We start from the raw sequence: 25,423 nt of genomic DNA, 5'->3' as shown, positions 1-25,423 counted from the left end.
AGCGGGAGCTGGAGAACATCATGGGATAATCAGGAATTAAGATGTAAGCGGTGGAGATATCACTTCTGGCCACCCACGGAGTCATGTATCCGTGACTCATCGCCTGATGCAGGAAGGAACGTAGTGTACCACACATCGAAATGGACAAGATCTTTCCAAGGAGAGATGATCTGGGCTGGTAAACCTTTCAAGGGCTTTCATCCCAACTGTTTATTGTTTCACATTGCTATGTAATTTCCTTTATAAAATTACGAAGCTATGTGTTAAAACTAGTTAGGCTTTTTTTTTTTTTTTTTTACTCCTACTGGAAGGATCTTCCGATTTCTAGACTAAATATATTCACGGCCGTTTCCTACTCATTTACTCTTCTGCTGCTGCCCTTCAGCGTCCGACGCCTTCCCTTTGCTTGCATTTACTTTCCAGGATATATTTATAGGCAGAAAACATATCTCTTCTTCAGTCTTATTTTGCTAAACGAAACAAGCCAAATCCTTTCAGTCCACAGTAGAAAGCCAGGCTGTCCTGACCTCTGATCAACACCTGGCTCTCCCCTGCAGACGTCCCAGCTTGAATTCACCCTTCTTGGACACGGGTGGCCACAACCGCACTGAGAAATTCAGAGGCAGTCTCAACAGTATATTGTATCATGTCATATATTGTCCAAGAACTGCTTTTCTCATTTAGTGTGCCAATGCTAAAAATCAGCTGCTGTCTTCTCCCACCCGTATGTCTCATCGCACAAGTTTGGGTTGTTTTTGTGTCAAAACAGATGACTCTTCTGCCCCCTTATTGGTTCGTGAAATGCAATGTGCACCTACACTTCTATTTAAATAATAAGACCAAATAGTTTTATTACTTCTGTGCTGTTTTATTTCGGTATTTTTTTCCCTTTGAAATTTGCTACATAGAAAAGTTTGAAGAAATGAGGAACGCTTCCATTTATATCTCATCGTACTGCAAAACAAAAGTTTAAGCTTAATACGGGTGCCTCTCACCCGACACTACGGGTCCCAGAGTCCTCATTTCTTCTGTTAATTCTTACGAATTAACGTACATGCTTAGGTTTTAAAGTGGAAAACGGGAGAGGGGTTTTATGTTACGTCTATGCCTTACGCGTTCAAATTCATTTTGGTCAAGTTGAGGGCTGGCGTTCGTCTCATTTATTTCCGTGTTCATATTTCTTGCCACAGCTTAAGTCAGCAGAAAATGAGGGACTATCCGCAACATTTGCATTCAGCGTCGTGGGGACCCGAGGGATCACGTCCCCCCCCCGACCCCACTCTGTAACACCGGCTTTCTCCTTCTGAAGAACGTTGTGCTGGAGTTTCGCGCACTGCGAATGACTTTGATTTGGCCACATACGGGCGTGCGTCAGAGCGCATTCATCTGGACAATGCACCGAGCTTTGCTCTTTGCTGTCTCCTTTCTTCTGTTTCTCTGCTCTAGGAGGATCCAACTGTTTCAAAACCAGCAGCATCTTTCAGACTTTGCGAAACTTTTGAACTCCAACATCACTCGGAAAGGCCAAATACATGCTTCCCAGACAGCTTATTTAAGATATGCAAGTCCTCCCACTCTTCTCAAGATTAAATTAATTTTCCCTCCCTGGATAAAGCATTTTATCTGCGCTCATGCACCTTTCCACCTGCTTGGCTTGCTTTTTTTTCTGTTGAAATTTAGACTCTGCAAAGCAGTGACTTTGGCAGCCGGTTCTGAAGCCCTGAATCCACCAGCCCTGATATTTTGCCACAATTGTGAAAAAAAAAAAAAAGAAAGGAAAAAGAAAAAAAATAAAGGGCAGAATTCAAAGTCTCACAAAAAGAGGCAAAAGAGCCCACAGGAGACTAAAGAGCTGGAGAAGGAGCATCTGGAAGGATCAGGCTTATTGAACGGGGGAAAAAAGCAACAGAAAAGAGGGGAGATTGTAACCTACAGAGGACAGCACAAGACAGCACAGAAAACATGGATGCGATGAACAAACAAATGTGAACGGGTAGAAAGGGAACTGTGGGGGGAAAGGACCTTGAATTTGGCTTCCCCAGCCTGCCAGCCGGTCCTTCAGTGAAACACCTGCCTGGGGTGCAGCTCAGCCCCAGGCAGATCCCAAAACGGGAGCTGGGAGCTGCTTCCTCAGCTGGCCAGAGGTTTGTCCCCTCCGGCAAGGAGCCGGGCCCCGGGAGGAGCCGGCTGGCTTGCCTGACCCGTCAGCACAGGGCGGGTGAAGCAAGTCCCCCAAAGTGGGTAATGAAGGGATAAGTGCCGAGGACGGGATGGGGGATCCGTGCGTGTAGAAGGAGAGGGACAGGAGGAGACTGTGGTAGGGGATTTGGGAGGTCACTGAGGCCGTGTGAGGTTGGGGTGCTGAGGTGTGCTTGGAGACTGCTGCAGTGCGATGGGGGACCTATGGGACAGGGATGGGACAGGGATGGGACAGAGCTCCCCCCTCCCCAGCACAGCCATAGGAAGGAGAAAGGCAAAGGGAAACCCAGAGGAGGGCCTGGACCTGGGAGCTGCTGGAGGTGGGAAGGAGGAGGTGGTCTGGCTGAGGGTGGGCTGAGGACAACCTGGGTGGCAGAGTGGTGGCCCTGGGGCTTGAGGGTGAGCAGGTGATGGGGACAGGGGGGTTGCACTGCAGGATGGGGATTTGAGGGCCAAGATACTGGGCTGGGGAGCTGATCTGGGAGAGGGATGGGGTCAGCACAAGGGGCCCCAGCTGAGGATGATCTGGGGGATGCTGGTGTCAGCGCACGGTGGTTGGGGGAAGAAGCACAACGGATCCTGTGGGTGCTAACACAGAGGGGACAGGGAGAAGAGCAGTGGGTGCCAGTGCAATGGGAACAGGACAGAGGGCAGTGCTGGGTGCTGGTGCAATGGGAACTGGTGCAATAGGGATGGGGCAGAGGGCAGCGGTGGGCGCTGCTGCAATGGGAGCAGGGCAGTGGGCAGCATTGGGTGTCAGTGCGATGGGAACGGGTGCAATGGGAACAGGACAGACAGCAGCAGTGGGTGCGGCTGCAGTGGGAGCAGGACAGAGGGTAGCAGCGGGTGCCGGTGCAATGGGAACTGGTGCACTGGGAGAGGCGCAGCAGGCAGCACTGGGTGCTGCTGCAAAGGGAACAGGGCAGACAGCAGCAGTGGGTGTAAGTGCGATGGGAGCTGGGCAATTGGCAGCAGCGGGTGCCAGTGCAGCCAGAGTGGGGCAGCGTGTGGTGCTGGGTGCCGGTGCAATGGGAACTGGTGCAATGGGAGCGGGGCAGAAGGCAGCACTGGGTGCCGGTGCACCGGGAGCGGGGCAGAAGGCAGTAGCGGGCGTCAGTGCAATGGGAGCAGGGCAGTGTGCAGCGCTGGGTGCCGGTGCCACCGGAGCGGGGCAGCAGCATGTGGCGCTGGGTGCTGGTGCAATGGGAGCGGGGCAGAAGGCAGCAGCGGGTGCCGGTGCACCGGGAGCGGGGCAGTGTGCAGCGCTGGGTGCCGGTGCAATGGGAACTGGTGCAATGGGAGCGGGGCAGCGGGCAGCAGCGGGTGCCGGTGCCCCGGGAGCCGGGCAGCGCTGGGCGCCCGTGTGCGGGGGTGCCGGCAGAGAGCAGCACCGAGCGGGGGGGGGGCGGCCCGCTGCCCTGTGCCCGCTCCGCTGCAGCGCGGCCCGGCCCGGCCCCGCCGGCCCGCCCGCCCGGCCGCCCCACCCGCCGCGGCGCTGCCCCGCTCGGTCGCTAGGCGGCCCGGCCCGGCCCGGCCCGTCCTGCGCGGAAGAAGCGCCGCCCCCGGAAGCGGCGGGCGGGCAGGCGGGCGGGCGGCGGGTGGGGGGGTGCCGGGAGCGGGGACGGGGGGGGGCAGAGCCAGCGAGCGCGCCCGGCGGAGGGGCCGGAGACGCGGCGGCGGCGGCGGCGGCAGCAAGATGGCGGCCAAGTCGGATGGCGGCGGCGGTGGCGTGGGCTTCGCCCAGCTGCACAACCTGGACGAGGCGGCGGCGGCGGCGGCGGCGGCGGGCGTCTGCGGCGCCGGCGGCGTCGGGGCAGCGGCGGCCGAGGGCGCGGAGGAGCCGGGCGGCAGCAGCTCCTTGCACATCTGCCACTGCTGCAACACGTCGTCGTGCTACTGGGGCTGCCGGAGCGCCTGCCTGCGGAGCCTCTTCGGGCGGGCGGCCGCCGCCGCCGCCGCCGAGCCGCTGGCCCCGCGTCCCGCCGCCGAGGGGCCGCCGCGGGCGCCGGAGGTCGGCGAGGCGGGCGAGCGGCCGTGGCTGGACTGCCTGTGGATCGTGCTGGCGCTGCTGGTGCTGCTGGGGGACGTGGGCACGGACCTGTGGCTGGCGCTGCACCACTACGGCCGGCGGGACTACGTCTGGTGCGGCCTGACGCTGGCCTTCGTGCTGCTGCCCTCGGTGCTGGTGCAGATCCTCAGCTTCCGCTGGTTCGTGCAGGACTACACGGGCGGCGGGCTGGGCGCCGTGCAGGGCCTCAGCAGCCGCGGGCCGCCCATGATGGGGGCCGCCGTCCGCCGGGGGGGACCCGCCGGCGGGGTAGGAGGAGCCGCCGGCACCGTCACCCCCGGGGCGCAGCGCCTCTGCAGGATCTCCGTCTGGGTCTGGCAGTCCGTCATCCACCTGCTGCAGATGGGGCAGGTCTGGAGGTAAGGGGAGGGGGCGGCCGGGTGTCCCCCGACCCCGGGGGTGGGGGTGGTCGGGGGGCGCCGTCAGCTCGTTGGCCGACATGGCGGTGGGTCGGAGCGCCCCGGGCGCGGGTCGCTGCCGCCCGGCTGTCGTGGGGCTGGCGGGCGTCACCGCCTCGTGGTTCGAGGTGGATCGGGGCCCCCTGGCAGAGGTGGGACGGATGGGGGTCAGTGTCACCTCGTGGTCCGAGGTGGGCGTGGATCAGTGTCCCCTGGCTAAGGTGGGGCAGGTGGGGGTCGCTGTCACCTCATGGTCTGAGGTGGACGTGGGTCAGTGTCACCTCATGGTTTGAGGGGGGTGGGGGTCACTATCACCTCGTGGTCTGAGATGGATATGGATCAGTGTCCCCTGGCTAAGGTGAGGCAGGTGGGGGTCGCTGTCACCTCGTGGTCCGAGGTGGGTTGGTGTCCCCTGGTTGAGGTGGGGCAGATGGGTATCACAGTCAGCTTTTGGTCCAGTTGGACATGGGTCAGTGTCACCTCATGGTCTGAGGTGGGTCATTGTCCCCTGGCTGAGGTGGGGCAGATGGGCATCACTGTCACCTTGTGGTCTCAGTTGAGTCGGTGTCCCCTGGTTTGAGGCGGACAGGGTTTGATGTCAGCTTGTAGTCTGAGATGGACGTAGGTCAGTGTCATCTCATGGTTTGAGGTGGGTCTCTGTCCCCTGGCTGAGGTGGGGCAGATGGGGATCACTGTCAGCTCGTGGTCCAAGGTGGACGTGGGTCAGTGTCACCTCATGGTCTGAGGTGGAGCAGATGAGCATCACTTGTCACCTCATGGTTTGAGGCGGATCGGGGGTGCTGTCCCCTGGCTGAGGTGAGGCCAGTGGGGGTCAGTGTCACCTCATGGTTTGAGGTGGGTCATTGTCCCTTAGCTGAGGTAGGATGGATGGGCATTGCTGTCACTTCGTGGTCTGAGGTGGACATGGGTCAATGTCATCTCATGGTTTGAGGTGGGTCACTGTCCTCTGGCTGAGGTGGGGTGAATGGGGATTGCTGTCATCTTATGGTTTGAGGTGGACATAGGTCAGTGTCACCTCATGGTTTGAGGTGGGTCACTGTCTCCTGGCTGAGGTGGGGGATGTCGGGGTTGTTGTCACCTCACGGTCTGAGGTGGACGTGGGTCAGTGCTCCCCTGGGCGGAGGAGGTGGGAGGGCCCCCTTCATGCTGAGGGGATGTCCAAGGGGAAGAGAAGTTCCCCCAAAATGTGCCTGTGGGGATTGCTGGTCCAAGTGTGACGTGGGTCAGTGCCCCCCGTGTGGCGATTTGGGGTGACCCCTGCTTCACTGAGCAGAGCCCCGAAGGGAGGAGATGTGCCCCCCCAAGTGACTGTCTGGGGCTGGGGAGAGGGGATTGGGGACTGCCATCACCTCACGGCACGGAGGGGACATGGGTCGGTGCCCCCCAGAATCAAGGGGGCGTGGAAGGGGTCCTAGCTCTGTGGGGCTGTAAATGGTGCTTCAAGGGCCAGGGTGGGCTCTTGGTGCCCTACAAAAATGGGGCAGGACAGGGGGTTGGGGTGGAGCTGCTCTTCCTGACAGGAGTTAGTGGGGGGGACACCCCACGGGTGACACCGTGGAGGCTGGCCCGGGGGCTGGGAGTGACCCTCGCCCTGGCAGCGCTGCGGAGGGAGGTCCTCTGGCCCTGGGGAGGGCTTGCCCCACCGCTCCCCTTCTGGAGCCAAGGGGGGGATGCATGGGAAAGGCCCCACAGAAAGCAGGGGGCTGCTCCAGAGAGGGTCTGCAGGGGGGGCAGATGGCAGACCCCCAGCTGCCGAGCGCTGGGATGTGCTGTTCCCAGAGGGTTGGTGTCTTCTGGTGTGGATCGAACCCCCCGTGGAAGACGAGGGGGTGAGGGTGGCATCCGTCCCTGAGAACCTCTTCCCACCTGGTGGAGGGGGAGCCCCCCCCGGCTCGCTGACCCCCTGCACTGAAGGAGCGGGTGGTGGGAGTGGAAAAACGCAGCGTGATGCTTTGGCGAAAGAAGAAACCTTCTCCTCGGGGGAGTGGGGATGGCATTGGGGTTGTCGATGCGAGACTGAAGGTCAGGGACAGGGACTGTTCCCCTCGAGAAGGAGAGGTGCTGGGGTAGGGGAGGTGCTGGCCAGAGGAAGGGTCTGGGAGGTGACCCCAGGCTCAGTGGGAATAAAAGAGCATCCTCCAGAGTGAGCTGGAAAATGCGTTATCCTCCCCAAAAAGAGAAGTGGGAGGAGGCGGGGAGGGATTCTCCGGGATGAAAGCCTGTAGATGCAAACACTTCCACAGAGATGTCAGTCTTACCGAGAGGGGTGTTGTAAGGACAGCTGGAAAGACCCGGCGTGGCCCAGTGTCTTCCGAGACAGGACGTGGGTTAATAAGACGGGAGGGGTGTGAGGCGTGGGTGTGCTGGAGGGTGGAGGGAAGCCTCTGGGGTGTGTCACGGGGTGGCGGATGCACCCCTCCACCCCACGGGTGGGTTAAACTGTAGGGAAAAGGTGGCAGATGGGGTTGGTTGGGTTTTGTGGCTTTTAAAATGATCCTTAGGGAGAAGACGCTGAATTTTTTTTAAGGGGGGAGAAGATGGCATGTCATGGTGAAGCAGTGGGAAGCCCTGGAGGAGCTCCCGGGAAGGGTTAATATCTCTGCGTTGGTGTTTCCCGGATGGATTAATGGGGCAAAAATAACCTCACTGGTGGATTTTAGGAAATTTTTGCTGGGGTATAGATGAGAAAAAAGATGAAGGGAAAGGCAGAAAGTGATGACTGATGGGGAGGTCCTTCCCCCCCCCATCTCAGTAGCTGAAGGGGTTAACTCTGCTGCCTAATGAAATCGGTGAAGAAGTGGCTGGAGTTAAGATGGAGACAGCATGGTTGAGCCTGGAGGAGGGGTGCGTGGGTGGAGGCAGGGGAGGGCCTTGACACCTCTTCTGAGGACACTGCTCTCTCCGGATAAAATGAATATACACATCAAAGATTTCTTTTTTTATTTTATTTTATTTTTTTTCTAAAGAAGCCGAGGGGGCGGAGGGGAGGGGATCTGCGTGGGAAGGGTGCGTGAAATGTATACCTAGGAAATAAGCCCATGAAATCGTGCAGCGCAACAGCAAATACATATTTCTTCTGCATCTTCAATGTCATTTGTGTAGCATTCAAAGCACATTTGTTCTCAACTTCTGCTCGGGGGGGGTGTCTTTGATTTTTTTTCCCCTTGAGGCTGAGGTTTGGGCTGGGGATGGTGGGAGGGGGGATGCGTGCAGGTGATGCATGCGAGGATGATGAATCGGTTCGCGACCCTTCCTCCTGCTTTCCCTGGTACTCCCGAGTGCTGATCCCATCAGCAAAAAGCAGTTCTCGATGCAGATGCTCCTCTGGCAAGTTGGATTTTTCCCCTCTTGGAGCCAGGCAAAAGAAATGATTGTGTATTAGCTGCGGTGAAAGCCAGGGTTTGCAGAAGCGCCCCGTGCTCCTGCACGCTTGAGTGAACGAGGTGGGGACGGGTACGGCGAGGCGATGCTGGCAGAGACGGGGGGGGTGCGTGAGGAGGGCTGATTTTTCTTTTTTTGTTAAAATGGAGAAGCAAAGCTCAAGTTACCCAGACTTTTACCCCCTTTCTTAACGCGGAGGAAAAACATTTGCTTCTGAGGTTGTGCAGGGCTGGGACTGCTGAAAGGGACCGAAAAGGAGCGCTGCAGACCCGATCACGTTAGGTGAAATAAGAGAGCTTGCTCTCCTGTTGATCACTAATCCTGCTAGCGCACGGCTCCTGCTTTTTTAGGCACGCAGAACAGCGTAGCCAGCGTGGAGCTGCCTCCCAATATCTGACCAAAGCAAGAATAACTTCATGGGATCGGCGGGCTAGCCTCCCTCCACGAGGGAGTCTTTTTACATTCCCACTATAGCTATTGCAAACTCCATTAAAATTAATCTTGAATGCGGTGATGGGACTAATGCAGGAAAGCGCTGTTTTAGCGGTGTTTGCCTGCAGCTAAATCGCTTCGTGCCGGTAAGAAGTTTAGACGTGGGGACAGAGGAGGAAGACCTAGGACGGTGTAATGCACTGAGCCTGCTTTCCTGCGTAATCATGGATACGCGCTGCGACGGCACGTAGCGTAATTGGGATTGTACGGCGTGTAGGGGCTGTTGTGGCTGTTGCTCAGCAGCTGGAAGCGAAGTCGTAGAGAATAGAGAGGGCAGGTTGGAGTTGTACAGAAATCCTCGTCCTGAACACGTTAGGTAATCTGGGTTTTGATTTGAGGGATCACACAGTTCCTGTAAGGACTTCTTTTCCTGAATGATGGGAAGACTTGCTAATAAGATGATGAATAAATAAAATTTTATGGCAGAAATATAAACATACATCGGGCTCTTACTTTAGCAAAATTCTCTCTTCATTCTGTCAGGATTGTGGTGGAAGTAGCTTGTTGTTTTTGAGTAATCTGGGTGGGGGCTTTGTCTTCTCTTCATGTCCTGGTCAGGGGGTGAATTGTGACCAGCGGGGAGTGCTGGGCGGGCAGCACAAGTGCTGAGGGGGGAACTTAATGATATTCCTGGTGTGGTTTTTTTTGGTTTTTTTTTTTTTTTTTCTCAGCTGAGAACCTAAGGCTGTGTTAATACTGCCTGCCTGTAGTGGCTGCTGGAAAGAAAGTGTACGTGTGCATTGTAAAAACGTGTGTATACATAGATGTATATATCTAGGTATAATCTATGTGTATGTATATTTTTAACTGTTGCTTGAAGTCATATGATCTCAGGTGGCATTCCCACTGATAAAGCTCAGGTCCAGCACTTTTTACCTTCATAAATCTACAATTTTAACCTTTCATCTCAAATCTCTCAGATTATCTTGAGGGCTAGCATGATCCAGGCAGAGTGTCCGAAAAGTAAAGGGTGGTGGTTGGGGCACATGACGCTCGCTACGGTGCTGCTGCGCCGCGAGCTGCGGAAGGGCCGTTCATTGAGGAGGGATGTTGCAGTGCTGTGGTTTTGCTGGAAACAGGCTGAAGGCGGGTCGGTTGTTGGAGCTTGCCAGGGCTGCTGATTTTGCCAAAGCCATTCAGCTGGGTAAATTCAGGAGAAATAGTTTTGACTTGAAGTTTTTGCATCTTGGATAGTTGCACAAGTTGTATTAATGACAATTAAGAGTATAAGTTCTGTGTCTGATGTACCTTTCTTTAACCCCTGTTGTAAGTGGGTTAGTGGGTCATGATTGCTGTCCTGGAGTACAAGGTTTAGAGTATAAAGTACAATCCTTTGCGTTGCGGCGCGCTATGAAAAGAAAACGTTCTTGGATTCCATTGGATTAACAGTACGTGGCATTTGAGCTAAGATGAACGCTGATCAGCTGGAAATCGCGCTGTGTCTGTTAAACTGTCAATGACGGTACATTTTGTGACTTGAATGTAATATGTTTGTGGGTTTTCTTTTTAAAACTGATTTGTATACATATTTAGGAGAAAAACGTTCTGTAAGAAATCAACCAAACAAACCAGAACAACTCTTGTCACTGTCTTGACATTAAAAACACCTTATGTGTTTGTGATTAAAAGAAAGATTCTGAAGATTTAGTCAAAGACTTGACATCTTGTTTATTAGTGGAAAGACCAAATCTATGAGTTGTTCTTCTTTCAGCGTGCCCGGAGGTGGAAGGATGAATCAATGGGTTTAAATGGAATATGTGATATTTAATGACTACGCAATGAGTGGGTTTAGACTCTACTAAAATACTTTGTTCTCGGATGAACCGTGAGTTAGATACATGCTGCTTCAGATAGTGCAGAAATACAGGCAGCTACACTCTGAAGATATCTGCCCAAGTCCCTTAGAAGTGGGAGACATCTGCTCGTCAAATGACAGACGATCGAGAAGCTGCTGACCTAACGCTGCCTCGTTGTCTTGGTTGGGGATGTTCAGCTCTGTAGAGCCTTTCTGTAAATTTACTGCCTTCCCTGGCACGCTCGAGTGTTTTTTTCAGCTTTTTCTGGTTAGCTTGTCTGGCAGCTAAGTTTTTCCCTTTAGCCAAGTTTTAACAGCTTGCTTTTATAGTATGGAGTTTTGTCAGCTTTTGACAAGTTGGCAGAGGGAAGACATTCTGGGATAGATGATAAATATGTTCTCCCTACAAAATCAGGTCTGGGGTATAACTGTTTTTCCAGAGAGGTGGTTCTCCTTTCCAAAAACCTTACCAGCTCTCCCCCATTTCTAAGAGTTTTCTATGGGATCTCTGTAAGTAAGTGCCGGGCTGTGGGTGTAGAGGTCCAAAGACATTGAGTCTGAAGTGCAAGGCAGGTAGGTTGTGTGTGTGTGTGAAAACAATAATCATTGTAATAATCATGAAAAAAGGCTTTATCACTTGAGTAGGGTCTCCATTGGTTGCGGGGTGGTGGCGAGGCTCCGTGTCTTGTTGAGTGCTACCCACTAGAGGGGGTCAAACCACAGATGTTGAAGCAGATCTGCTGTGCCAGCCTTGGGAGGGCAGAGTTTTCTCCAAACCTTTTCTTGGGAGAAATAACGTGCTGCCCTGACCTGGTGGGAACTCACCTTCCCATGCAATTCAGCGTTTCTGCAGTGACAGCATGGCTTGGGTTAGGTGGGTGAGAGGGATTCGGAGGAGAAACTGGACTTTGGTTTCCTCTTGGATGCGGGGATGCTGTTGAGGAAGAGCACGAGGTGCCTTGCGATTGAGGTGGTCCTGTGGTGGCAGCAGCTCATTGCCTCTCCACCGTGGTATGTGGGGAGGAAGAAGGGGAAGCAGAAACCCTTTGGTGACCTGACATTGTTCTTACTGGAATGAGCATAAAGTTTCCATGGCTTTCAAGGTGAGGACGCTGGTGCTAGGTATTTTCAAGAGACCATCTCCAGGAGTCTGAAAACTATAAGGGAAGATGGCTGCTTTGAAGTTGGGTTGCAGGCTGCTTTCCTAAACACTGCTACCCACGTGGTCTGTGACCAGAACGTCCCTTTTCAGTTTCTCAGGCTTCACGCTGAACTCGAGGACAGACAGTTGTGCCTTTTTTTTCCAGGTGCCCTGTGGCTTTATCTCTAATGCCAGTGGCAACCTGAAAGTGCTCTTCCTGGTGGAGGGGAGGCAGGGTGCCAAGGGAAGGAGGAAAGATGGCTCACCTCTTTAACATTGAAAAAAAATTATAAGCGCTCTACTTCCCACCTTTCTAGACACTTCCATTTTGCTTTTAGCTGCATTGAGCTAGCTTTATTCCTTGCAGTGGTTCTCCTCTCAGTACAAATGTAGGTTATTCAGGGAGCATTTCCTTTAATGAAAAGGGTGGATGTAGAACTGATGGTGATAAAGCATCTTTTTGGAGGAGAGCTGCTTTTGCTGTCTTGAGACTGCAAGGAACAGAAATTGGACGTCAAACGTGTAATTTTCCTCGGGGAATGAAGGTGAGCCTATGGAGAAGTCTGGATCCCTCACAGAACTTCTCCCTGTACTTCCGTTTCGCTTTATTTCCCTTGAATCCTGACTTGATTTTTAGCATCTCACTGTCATAAAAATCAGTGTAGTATAAGCAGTGTTTTAACACCTGAAAGCTTTTAGGCAGGAGGAACTATGAATCAGAGTAATGCTTTGCTATCGCTAGAGATAAAATTAAATTGTAATTAAAGGTATAGGCAAAGAACATGTGCCAAATATTGTTACTTCATTGACCCGCTGCCTTCTGATGGGCTGGGATTCAGACCGACACCCTAGCCTGCTATGACTGCTTTAAGGCACTGAGATGGTTTTCCAAACCGGATCCCAAGAAAATGGGGAAAGAGCTTTCTTGGGGAGAAGGATCTTTAGAAAATCCTCAAACCTAGTGGCCATCTGGCAGTGGGAGGGATAGCTTGCACTTCTCACCCTGTGGAGCAGAACAGCACGATCTTTGCAGGGCAGATCAACAGGCATGTTCTAAGCCCTTGGGGACTGGTGGTGCCCACAGTGTCAGGGATGCTCCTAAAATTCCCTGAGTTGTGGGACTGAGCATTTGGCTGTGTCCCAGGGCGGCTGGTAGCAGCCCACCGCAGCTCCCCATGGCTGGATTTTTATTTTTATATTCTTTTTGCAACTCCCCCTACTCTGGGAATTTGTATTGCCCACCACCCTATATTCTGGTTTCAGCCTTTGGTTATGTGTAACTGCTGTAGCACGGGAGCCACAGTCACATTGCTCAGGAGGAGTCTCAGGAGATGCTGATTGTCCGCTCTTGGACAAATCTGACCCACGGACCGAGTACTCCATTTAAAGTATGGACCTGCTTGGATGGCTAAGCTATGTGTCTGTGTCTGCTTTTGTTATTTCAGTATAAATGGCCGTGTTATTCCTTCCACCAGTGTCTCGAAGCCCTGGCTGCACCAGCAGCCTCCTTAGGGCAAAACTGGATCTTGGCCGAGAGACAAAAATACAGAGCGAAAGGCAATCTTAAATGTGTCCCCAAAACTATAATGGGACCTGAAGACTGTGCTTCTCCTCACCCCTCCTTTCTTCTGAAATCTGTGAGAGCTCAGATTCACCTATGAAATATTCAGTCTGTCCTTAAGTGACTTCAGCTGCACAGAAGATCTTTTGCAGAATTGTCAGCTTCGCTGAAACCTCCTGTATTCAAGCCCAAAGCCTTTATCGCAAGGACCTCCTCTTCCTCTGCTCCGCTCTGCCTGCACGGTTGTACATTATGATTTGGTTTTCCTGCTGCAGAGGCTGTTGAGTATTTTTGCGTCCCAAATAAATACCTGTGTATTGTATCCGCTCTAGCACAGTATGGGTTGAGGGAATAGGCATGTTCTCACTTGTCCCAAAACCCCATGGGAAATAGGAGTGCATCATAAATGCTGCCTCAGTGCCCTGCCGTGGATGGTCTGTGAACAGGGACTAAGAAAAACAAGCCTGTTACGAACAGGTTTAAATTAACACTGCAGAGGTCTGGACTCATGCTGGAAAAACTCAATAGGCTGTTGTGCTGTATCACCCTTTCTACCTTTGCAGGTCATCTGGATGTGGGAAAAATTTGCTGTAAAACCCCCACGAATTTGGCAGAACTCTTATTAAAAACTCTTCAGGAGTCACAATGCAAAAGGCTCTGGCACCTGGAGCTGCCTTTATCACCTTTCTAATTAAACCTGCAGAAAAAAAGTCAAACCCAAGCGACAGAGAAGCATGGCTGGCTGCTGGAGCCTCCTTCAGCTCGCGGGTCTCGCTCGGTGGGGTTTTCTGTGGGGCAGCAGTGGGGCAGGGGTGCCAGGCCACGCTTCTGCTTGCACGACGGGGAGTGGACTTCCCAGCTCTTTATAAAAATAAAGGAGTGATGAGCTCCCCCGTCCTTCCAGGGGGGTGGCTCAGGCTTGTCTGCTAAGCAGGGGGATGACAAGTATCCCTGCGAGTTTGCAGAGAGCTCCAGCGTCTGGGAAAATCACCATTTCCTCAGTTTCTGTTGTAAGAGGAGAACAGTTTAACTCTTCGTGCTTGCCTCCCCCCCGCCCCCCGCCAGGCAGTTCTGGATGATAGGACTGGCAGCAATGCATTGCCTGATGTACCAAACACAGAAGACAGCAGTAAAGCACCGGGAGTGGTTTTGAGTTTGGGATTGGAATTCATCCCAGTTATGTCTAAGCAAGGGAAAAAAAGAGCAACGGAGGCCGATGTTGTTGAAGTAAAAATTGTAAAGAGTGGTATAAGCAGAAGGCATTTAAATAATGTAAACAGTCTGGCATAGGAGGAAGGATGGGAGGCATTCCAGAAACAAAGGGAAAATAGTTTTAAAACATGGCTATAAATATACCAACTCTTGAATTTCAGAGATTATCTCAATTAGTGCTTTTTCAGTATATCTTTACAACAGTATTGTAGGAGTTCACAAAAGATAATAGAGGCTATGACATACAGAGAACTGATATTAATTTGTTTAATTAAAAGGATGAAGGGCTCCCTAAAATAAGATTCACTTATCTTCCGTTGCAGGGAGGAACGAGGTTATATTGAGAAAACCATGGCTTATAGCATTGTAGTGTGGAGAAAGCGTGGCGAGAGCCGGGGCTGGGAGTAAGAGCCCCTTCCTCAGCCTCGGCAGCTGCTTGCTCAATGACTTTCACTAGCAAATCCCTTCCCGTGGGATTAATGTGATGTTAAGAGCAAAATGGTATGGTTTTACATTTCCAGGAGGATTTTGTTTGATGTTTTGGGAGCAGAAATTTTCCTCCAGTTAAAAAAAAAATAAAAATTCAGACATCAGAACTTTCGGGTGCAGGCAAACACACTTTTAACTGGGCGTCTGTGAGTGTGGAGCTGTGCGTGTGCGTGCTTGGTGCCCGCTTTGGCTTTGGAGGCGTGCAGGCGCATGTCAGAATATATGTCCAGCCTCAGCTCCGCGTACGCATCCCTTGGCGTGGGGGGGTAGGTGTGCGTTTGCATCCAGCCACGTCTTAGGAGGTGTAGGGGGAGGCAGTAGGGGCCGGGGGGGAGAGAAGACCCTCATGCAGATCTAAATTAAATTAGCCCCCTGGATGTATATTAAGACGTTAAGTAGCACTAAGCTCTGTATCCTGGCTCAGCAATATTTCGAGGCACTTTATTGCTTTAATGGAGGGATAAAATAGAACCTGCAATTATAGTAATTTTTTCTAATTGAATATTTTGCTTTATTCTTTTCCTTTCAAAGCATGACTGTAAGTACTAGCCTTCAGAAAGCTTTTGGAAATATTTATACTTTCTGGCAATGGGTGTAAATACGCTTTTCCTTGGGCAGACCGTTTCAGTCCCTCGTGGCTGGGGAGCAGAACGGCCCTGGAAAGTGGTTGGAAATAAGCATTCCTCCGGTCATTTTAACCACCTTGCCATTACCACTGGGAAATACCAGTTTCCCATCTGCTGGAGTGGGGAATGCAGTGCTTTCCGTCACTGTACGTGGGCTTGACGTGCTTTTGTCAGGTGTCTTTTTAATTAATTTATTGTTCATGCAGAGCTAGTGCTCAACGGCTGCATCCAGTCTTTTATCTGAGGGCCATGCTCTGCGCGGGTGGATGAGATCCTTGATTTCTGCCACCTAGGCTGAGTTTGGGGAGGAGGGTGAGAAAAAGCACTTTGTGGATCTTGCTTGAGCAAGATGAAAATGGCAGGTAAAAGCAAAAGCTGATGGGCAACGTCCTCGCCCAAAACTGTTTGAGACTGGTGGGCAGCAATGCTGACAATAGAGATGGGGAATTAAACTTGAATCGTATGAACGCTGATCGTATAATTGGGTGTCGATTGAAGTTTTTGAAGTGGCCATTTGCGGTGACACAAAATACCAGCTTTTCAAAACCTGAGTTCCTACCTCCAGCTCAAGCCCCAAGCAGGCAGAAAAATGCAGATGAATTAACATAATAATTGCATTGTCCATGCTTTGTGCCAAATCTCTGGTTTAAAGAGGGAGATTTGCCGATACTTCCTCCGTGCATACACCCACGATGGGATGCTATCAGTTCTACGCTGTTGCAATAGCTGTCTTCTCGTCTAAAGGGGACTTTTGATCCAATAAACTGCTTATCTCATGTAGTTGTCCTTTCATCTAGCGTGGGTGGTGTGTGACGGCTGATTGAAGGCACAGTATTGTGGTTCATTTATGAATATTAATTAGGAATGGAAATAATTTGGAACAGCGTGCACCAACAACTCTCGACACGCTGGCTGCAGAAACGCGTCTGTTCCTCCCTCGCAGGAGACTTATGGCTACGAGTCCTCTCCTGGGGAGGATGCGAACTGACGTTGGGGTGTGAAGTCACCGCATACGGGCTGTCACGCCGACACACCGACGGTACAGCAAGAGCTTGCTGTAATGCTTTGCTTCCCGGCGTTTGTTACGACTGGGCTGGGGAAGAAACGGTTTCTGTGGGAAGGCTGCAGCGGTGCCTTGCCAAGTCCTGTGGATCAGACCCGGAGCGGGAGCTGGAGGTTGAAGCTTCCACATCTGCATGTGGTTGTATTGAAAGGCAGCGCGATGGACTTTCGCACCCGTCTTTTTATGAAGGACGTGCTTGTCTCCTGAACGCTTAATCTTACCTTAGTCCTTGTCAGTCCTGTTCTTTTGTTACGTGTTGATGTAAACGCATCGTACCACCGATGCCAGGAAAGACTCCAGCCCAAAATCTGGCGCAGCCTGATTTTGGATGATACAGGAGCCTCTCTGCAGGTCCGTCCCATTCCTCTCCTCTCTCAGGTAACAGACCCACAAAATCCCACCATGTGCACTCACCAAGCGTAGAGCCCTCTTTGTCTCACCTTCTAGGAACTTGCCCTTAATGGCCACGTCTCTGCTTATGAGCTAAGTAGTGGCAGGATTTGTCCTCTGGCCCTGAGACGGGCTGGCGTAGCCTGGCCGTTTCTATTGTATTAAGCTTTCTTGGCTTCAGGAGAGGGTGGCTGCCTCCAGGCTGCCAGCTGGGAGTGGTTTTTGGTTCGTGCTGACTCCTGAGCAGTGCTGAGGAGCTGCTGGGGTGGGGGTTGGTAGGTCCTGGCCAAAATTGTGCCAGGGATGGACCTGTAGCTGTTGGGCTGCAGAGGCTGCAGCGTACTAAGTTACAAGGAGGAGCCTGGAAGGATGCAACGCTTTTGGGAGGAAAATATTCCCTTTACGTAGGGTTAATTTTTGTTTTCTTATGAGATTATGTGGGTTTTTTCTTTTTCCAGTTGCTGAAGGTGTATCCAGCCTATCAGAGTCTCTAGCAAAATGGTGAAACTCTGGCTCAGGTTGCCCCGAGAGGTGGTCGATGCCCCATCCCTGGGAACACTCAAGGCCAGACTGGACGGGGCTCTGAGCAACCTGCTCTGGTTGAAGATGTCCCTGCTCATGCCAGGGGGTTGGACTGGATGGCCTTTAAGGTCCAACCCAAACTATTCTGTGATTCTATGAAAATCTAGCTTTCGGATGTGGCCACATGGTTTACCTGTTTGGGTCTAAATTTACTTTATGGCCCATGTGTGTGCTCCAGTAGTGGACCAGATGCCTTCAGTGGATTAGATTGTAAATATCACCTTTGGGACATCTGTATTCAGTGGGTCACTTTAGTATTAATGCTTAAGGGTGAGAACCAGGTGGGCAATGGAGAAAGGAGAATTCCTTAGGCACATCTGTCCAGCTGTGAGACCCAAATGTTTGCGTCCTTGTGAACCCGTCCAGCTCAGATGCTGCTGGAGGAGGACGTGGTTTGTCATTCCAGCAGCTTTCTTCAGCATGCTTTGCTCTGCAGTGAGGACCATCCTGGGAGCACAGGACAGGCAGCGAGCCAGAAATGTGGGTTTCTGGGGTCACCCATCTTCACCCAGACCCAGCCAAACTTAATTTCTGTGTCATGCATTTCTTTTGAAGCAAGATAAGTAATTAGCTGATTTACTTTAAAACTCTTCAGAGCCCTTAAAAAGAGTTGTTTAGAAATGACATGATTATTCCGCTTTCTGCAAAGTGGGCTATTAGGAAAAGTTGTTCCTCTCGCAGCCCACGGGCAGTCCAGGGGTGCCGCGATGTGTCACACGCGCTCAGTGTCGCAAATCACTCGCGTTTACGTGCCCCTTGCTTTAAGTGAGACATGGTGGCTGTCAGAGAGCAATCATCTTGATCTGCAGGCGCAGTTTGGCGTTTGCTTCGTTCCCGGCGTGGCTGGGTTGGGTCTCTGGACCAACACGCTCTTTGCTTTTCAATTGTGCGCTTTAGATCTGCGATAATAAAACATAATATCAAAGTAAACTATACTGTTGTGGATACAGAAAAATCAGGATGCTCAGTAGGACTTTAGGGAGTAATAAATTTGTTCTATATTTAATCTCGTATTTATCACAGTGTCAGTATGAGACCGCTTCATTTTACTATTTTAACTGTATCTAAGAATAACTGAATACTTGAAATACTGAGAAAGTGGCTAATACCTGGTGGTAGCTGATGGGATCCAGCTTTAATAGTTATTGATTGGTTTCAAAAAGATCCCGGTAATATTACATCTTAGCTACTGTGTGTTGCAAGTTAAAGATCTCTCAGTTATGTAAGATTAGAAGTAATTCTAGATTTTCAACTTAATCATCCTTCAGTAGATAAATGCAGCCAGAACTTCAGGTGTCATTTATAATTTTGCAAAAAATTGTGGTTGATCTGCTACAGTTTTATTGTGTGAAAACCTTGGCATCCTCAAGTTCAGATGTTCTCGAGCATTTGCCCAGCTGCTCTAAAATTGGTGTGGCTTCACTGATGGGGATGCAAATACCCGTTTGAAATTTGCTTGTCAGACAACGAACACGAGAGACAAATGAACCCTGTAGGGTTGGTCTTATCGCTTGGTCCTTTCTGATAATGCCCTGTATCCTAGAATGTACAGGAGAGCCTGCAGAGGCAGGCTGAAAAAACCCCTTATGTTCTCATATGAAAATAAAAATTAACCCTAAGTTAGGGGAATGTTTTCCTTCCAAAAATCCAGAGCAGAAAGTAAGATTAAACACTGCTCTGTAGTATTAAAACTCTGCCTGGGTAACCTGGCATTTACCCGAACAACCCTTCCATTGGTGTGCTTCAAAACACCACCTTAATTGATGCTTTACTGCCATTTGTGCAGAGCGTGTTTTTAGTCTTTGTTTTACTGCTCTGGAGTTTAATAATTCTGTTTATAAAAATGTTTGGGTTTTTTGTTTTGTGTGTTTTTTTTTTTTCCTGGTATGGCTTGTTGCACAATTAGAACTTTGTTAAAGGCTCTCATTATTCTTCCTTACTGTGATCAAGCTCTGCCCGGAACGAGCCACCGAGTTTTCTGTTTGAACACGCAGATCTTGCCGTAATTCCCTGCTGCTCCTTTATTCAGGAACCAGCTCTTTGTAGTGACCAATTTTTTAGCAGTGAGGGCAATTTATTTCTGACCCTTGTATTTTTTCTTGTTGGTATTTAATGTGTCCTCAGACCTAAAAAAAGCTACTACAATTATCGGGAGCTATGTAACTGCAGCAGGGAGCTTGAATTCAGGGTTTGAGTCAAATTTCTGATGGCTTTGCTGACTTCTTTGCCTGGGACTGGATTATTTTCCCCTTTCTTTCAGGGGATTAGGGGATTTGTAAACCAGGACTCCTAACAAAGGTGTCTAAAAAACCAGAAGGTCACAACTCTGTCATTTGCTTTGAATTAATTGCTTTTATGGTCCTGAAAGCGTGTTTTGAGGGAAATGGAGAGGAAAGAAAAAAATCATACTTTTATTTTGGAGGGGAGCTGCTGAAATACTTCACATAGGAACTCATGAATGAAGCGGTACTGACTGAAAGCTCGTTAGTTCGTGCCATTTCCCACATTGAAAATGGGGCTCACTTCAGCAGAAAGCTGTTTAAGCCTCCTGGCTGCTTGAGGAGCCGGTCCGTAATCGGGGCGGTGTTTCTGGCTGGGGTCTGGTGCTGGGTTCCTGTGCGCTGCTGTGGAGTTACTGCTCGTAAAGGACCACAGCCCTCTACCCTTCCCTAATAAAGAATTAAAATGCATGTGTTCAGACTGGATATTTTGCCTAGCATCGACCTTTACGGTCAGCGAAAGGGTTCTTGCCTTGGTAACACTTTCCACTGGGTATAGTGTTAATTGGTTGTGTGAATTAACTGAAGACTAAACTTCATTAGGCTGCCACTGTCGTTGCATTTGTATTCTTCCTGTCCTAAATCCTCAGTGAAAACATCTGTCAGTCACCCAAAATAGAAGCTTGAATTCTTAGGAACAATTTCACCATCATAACACTGTGGATTAGGCTTAAAGAACAGTCACCTTTAAAGAAATTTCTTTTTCTTCCAAACCCCTTTCCAAGAGGAAACCTTTCAGTAGGACGCTTAATCTGTGTTAGCTGTAACTGCAAGTTTGCGTTCGTGTTTGTGCAGCGGGTGCGGTCCTCCAATATATCAGATGCTCCGGGATGAGCAATGTCCTCCTCCCTTGGCAGCGCCGGTCTTCTGTTTTCTGCTCTTTACCCATTTTCCTTCTGTGGGAGCATATTCCACTTTTGGCTTGGAAGGTATCGTTGTTTTCTTCAGCAGTACGGCTAACGTAGGTCAACGTGTTTTATTTGGACTCTTACCTGTTCCCAAACCTGGGGTTTCTGTGTAATCAATGCACTGCATTGCTGTGGTCATTAATTATTTTATTAAACCAGATGTCTCCAGGGTTGGGCTACTTGCTGTATGTATGGAACTGAGTGGCAGAAACCAGCGAACGGCAACATTTTCAAGTTTCAGTATTGCCTTTGTTCCGTGCAGACTTTGTAGGGTCCTCCAGCAGACAGCCGGGCGTGATGCCTGAGAACTAGTGGTAATCAAAGGAAGGAAAACCTGTCATTGCCATTTCTTAGCCGAAGAGTCTTCAAACTCTCAAACAGAGGCTTGAACACCAGCAGACTGATGCAGCCTTGCTTGCCCGAATTTTCCACCCTAGCTAGTCCCAGCTTGGGTCTTCAGCGGGCAGCCTTCCTGCTGAGGGCCCTTAACATTAACCCAAAACTGAGGGAGTGTAACTCCACAGGTGATGAGTTTTGAAAAGTGTCAGCGGCTGAGAAGCTGATAGTGCTGTGAGTTCTCTCATTGCAGGAGAAGGCATTTAGGGTCGCCTTCCTACCAACAGTGGAGAACTAGCCGAGAAGAGAGCAGCAAAAGAGGCGGTTCATAATAGAAATGCAACTTTAAAGCCTGACAAATTAAGGCTGGTTTTACTGAAAGCGCTGTTACGCACTGTATTAGATTTCAGAAAAGCACGTTTGTAGGAGCAGGGAATGACCATGAAAATTCACCATCCCAAATATAAAATTTGCTCATGCATCCTTTGCTCGATGATTCTAATGATAATGCTGAAATGACTTTATTTGCCCATTAAAGGATATATATTACTCTTCCTAATCATATGAGTAGAATTATAAAAAGAAATTTCTGCTTTAAATTAGGCTGTTTACTCAGCTCTGCGGAGTAGCTGTTATTCTCCTCTATACACCATTTCCCATTCTGCGTATCTCCGCAGCTACACGGACCGCAGCAATGGGGCTGGCGTACAGACACGAAGAGTGAGATACATCTAAAACCTCTGGATTCAGTCAGCAAAGACAGCTTTTGTCAGTTTATGATCTCATGCTTTTTATTTTTTCCCCTGCAGGAGTTCCGTTATCTGATAAGGTTGTATCGCCTTGGGTCAAGCCAACGGGATTACCTAAATGAGGCTGTTTGCTACCCTGTCCTTCCCGACTCAGCGCTGGGTTTTCTTGCTCTGCGTTGGCTTTGATGGGGGCCGTTCCTGGGGTGTCCTGCAGTCGTTCGGTTGTGCCTTTGGTGAATTAAAGGAATAACTCTGTATCCTGAATGAGTCAGGGCTCAGGGTGACAGGTATCACTGGCTGTTGTGCAGAGCTGCCTGTGATCTGTAATGACTGCCTGAATTAAAGGAAGAAACCACAAAGGAGCATCAATGTTTGGTGTTTTTAATGGAGTTCCAATTTGAGCATAAAATACCTTTTTTCTTTTTCTTTTTTTTTTTGAACCCTACCACTTATTGAAAACAGTTCACAATGCTTGAAAGAGCTTTTCTGGAGGTATAGCAAAGTGCAACTGAAGCATTTGTATCTTCAGAGATCTCAGGCCAAAACGTTGTGCAGCTCATTATCGTGTTTCTGATGGCGAACAGAAAAGAGCACAGGTGGCCTAGGAGAAGGCATTGGATCCAGGCAGGTGTGTCGTGATTTTCCTCCAGGTTATTGGGCCGTCATCTGGCATTTGTGGCTTAGAAAGTTCCTGAGCAGGAGGTGGCATGTGTTTAACAGCCCGTGATGAATACATCAGTCCTTTGAGGGTTTTTGAAGTTTGGCAAAATTTTCTTCAGTGCTGTTTAGAAAATTTTGCTTCATTTGGCATCTCCTCGCCGTTGTGATGAGGGAGATACCCACACCAGGGCGTGAATTCTGAGGGTTTGAAACTGTCTTCCTGCAAAAAAGGAAGAATAGGAAAATTACAGCTAGTCGTTTTGTTTCTTGTTTTTTGTTTTTTCCCCATGCAAATTCATGTGTGCGATAGGGATCTCATTAAATCACTTGAGCTTTAGACACGTTAGTTATCCTGGAAGAGCTGAAACCAGCGGGGTGAGTTTCTGTCCCTTGCAGAGGCAGAAAATACCTGTGCAAGAAGTACCTTTCCATAGATCAATTGTGGAGACTCTTATTTTTGAGTGGAGCGAGATCCTGAATGTTGCAAAGTCGGTTTTCCAGCTTCTCTGCAGGATAGACATGGAGGCCCGAGTTCCTTCCCGGTGGCAAACCAACAGAGTAATGTCAGCTGAGGATTTGTCTTACTGACACGTTGAAAAGACTTGAAGACCCTTGCGGTTTCTAGGGTTTGTATGTGCAATAGCTTCTGGCTGGAGTTAGTACCAGGACTACAGTCAGATGAGAAGCTGGCTTGAATAGCACAGTGAAGATTTGGAAAACTTGTGTTTGTTCTTGATACTGCTATTAGGTAATTATGTTTTGTGCGTATTGGACTTCAGGAATATGTACAAAGTACTCTCTTGCTGTTGGAGTTTTTAGTGTGAATGCGTTACCTACTTCACAGTCGAAGTGTGTTTTAATGTGATGGATTTCGTAGGTGAGATTGCCATAAAAACATGCCCGTGCTCTCTACAACCGCTGCAAGGAGAGCTGAACACCTTTCGGGAGATGGGAAACCCAGGTCTGAAAACAGACGCTGTAATACCCCCTCAGGATCAGATACTGCCTCTTACCTGGGATGCACGTGCTAATGAACAGCGTACCGGGGGTGATTTGACGCAGAGATGCCTTGGCGTGAAACCAGGAATAGCTTCAGCAGCAGAGATGCATTCACGGCCGAGTCATTAAGCTGAGTTTCTCTCATTTTTCTTTCTTTCTTTTTTTTTTTCCTTCTGGAGTACTCGCCGCAGGGTCTAGCGAGACTGGGGTCCCCACTAATTTCGCTGCAGGTCGTTATGATCCCAGCTGCAGGATGTGCGGCTTGATTTGAAGAAGAATCCTGGAAGAGGGCAAGCAGTGAGAAGGGAGCGTGGGCATTGCAAGAACATATTTTGCCTAAATACTTCGTGGGAGGCTACCAAGTGGTGTAATAACTAATCTCAAAGGTGATAGCTGTTTTTTAAAAAAAGAAAAACCTTGTTTCTGATTTCAGCTTCTCGATAGCGTGGTTTGGCTCACGCCCTGGAGCTGTCAGTGCAGGCGTGGGGCAGGAAGAAGGTGAAGGGCTGGTGGATGAATTGAGGAACATCATTGCTTCAACAAGTGGCAGTGTGAAACCTTGTGTGGGGTTCTTCTGAATTCATAAGAGCAGGAAACAAAGTGAAAAAGCAGCTGAATTCAGTATCTCGAGAGCTTTCTGTGATCCTGCGTTATAGGTAGGAAAATTCCAAGTAGTTCCAGCCTGTTCATATTGTCCAGTTAACAGTAGTTTCCCTTTAAAATACCTTATTTTCTCAAGACAGAAATTAATCTGTAGGATTCTTTGCCAACGTTTACTTGGTACATAAACTTCTGATGTCTCTTCCCACCCCTTCTTCTTTGTTTTTATCATATTTCACATTTCTGAGCGACCTCCTCCTGCATTTCCCGTGGGGCACTGACAGTGTTACTGCTGCTTTCGAGGTTTGCTTGCAGTGAGCGCAAACAAGGAGGCACCTGCGCTTCATATGTCATCTGAAACACAAAATCATCAGCTGCACGATGCCTTCCCAGCCCTCCGGAGAGTAGGGTTGTCCCCTGGTACCCCAGCCCGCCGCTGCTAATTCACCTGCTTTCTCTGAGCACTAAGCAGGTCTGGATCCCACGTAGGCCCTCCATCTCCAGCCACAGGCCTTGTGTTCTCCGGGATGAGAGCAGAGTGTAATATTGATTATAATGTTTACTGTAGTTATTTATTACATTCATTAGCAGGGATGAGATGAGAGACTATCTTACTGTATTAAGTTGTCCCAGAGACACCTGGACAGTAAATAATAAATAAACAATCGACGATGGCGTAGAACTGGTGGAAAGCTGGGATGGTCAATGTAAGGATCTACCAGCCAGCCTTTTTAAATGAATAATGTGCGGATAAAGTGTGGTTATTACTTTCTGTGGCTGGTAATACTGTATTAAGGGACCTGGGTGACTGGAGACGTATCTCGACTGAGCTAATTGAGGTCCATCTTGAGACGGCCGTCTTCCTCGCTGTTGCACAGCGTTGTGGCTTTGGATACACGTCTCCACAGGATTTCACGCAGAGATAAAAACCTCAAAACTGCGACTCTGCTGTAAACATACGCTTCTTCTAATGAAGCAAAGATATAGCTAAAGTGATTAATGTTCCTGAAGTGGTGATTTGTTGGGAAAGGGAGGTAAAAACCAGAGCAGAGCAAGGATATTTCCTTGTGCTACTCATTTAATTTCCTCCTAGTTTACCACCAAATAGACCTTCCGTTATCACAAGAGAGAGATGAAGGTCTGTGCGGAGGCACGGGGGACTGCAGCATTTTCCAACTTCACTGGTTATCACGGACGTTTACCCAACGTTCAGCTTTTACTGGAGGCTTTTGAACCCAGAACCAGCTCAGAGCCCAGTACTGCAGCTGTGGTGCCCTATTTTGTAGAAGAATAAAACTTATCATTTGACCAAAGAGGCCTCAGCAGGAGGTCGGTGACAGAAGGGGCAGGAGGACTGGTAGAAGGCAGCTGAATTGAAAGCACGGAAGAGTAGCCAAACTTTGTTGGCTGCTTTTAGTTGTAGTAACTATTACAAAAAAAACCCAACCCAAAAATCCTACATTTACACTTTACC

The 25,423-nt window shown here is 49.8% G+C and overlaps 1 protein-coding gene across 1 annotated transcript in view; it reads left to right on the top strand.

Annotated features, from left to right (window-relative positions):
• The first annotated feature begins 3,788 nt into the window (after nucleotides 1-3,788).
• The window catches only part of XKR6 (XK related 6), a 193,094-nt gene continuing 171,459 nt past the window's right edge, over nucleotides 3,789-25,423 (top strand). The window contains exon 1 of the mRNA XM_075086529.1: nucleotides 3,789-4,626. Within this exon, the coding sequence (XP_074942630.1) occupies nucleotides 3,896-4,626 (731 nt within the window). The 5' untranslated portion in view covers nucleotides 3,789-3,895. The remainder of the gene's footprint in view (nucleotides 4,627-25,423) is intronic.

The sequence above is a fragment of the Phalacrocorax aristotelis genome, chromosome 3 (genome assembly GCF_949628215.1).
Source record: "Phalacrocorax aristotelis chromosome 3, bGulAri2.1, whole genome shotgun sequence".
NCBI lineage: Eukaryota > Metazoa > Chordata > Aves > Suliformes > Phalacrocoracidae > Phalacrocorax > Phalacrocorax aristotelis.
The sequence above is the reverse complement of the archived record's forward strand: the minus strand, read 5'-3'. Positions and strand labels throughout refer to the sequence as shown.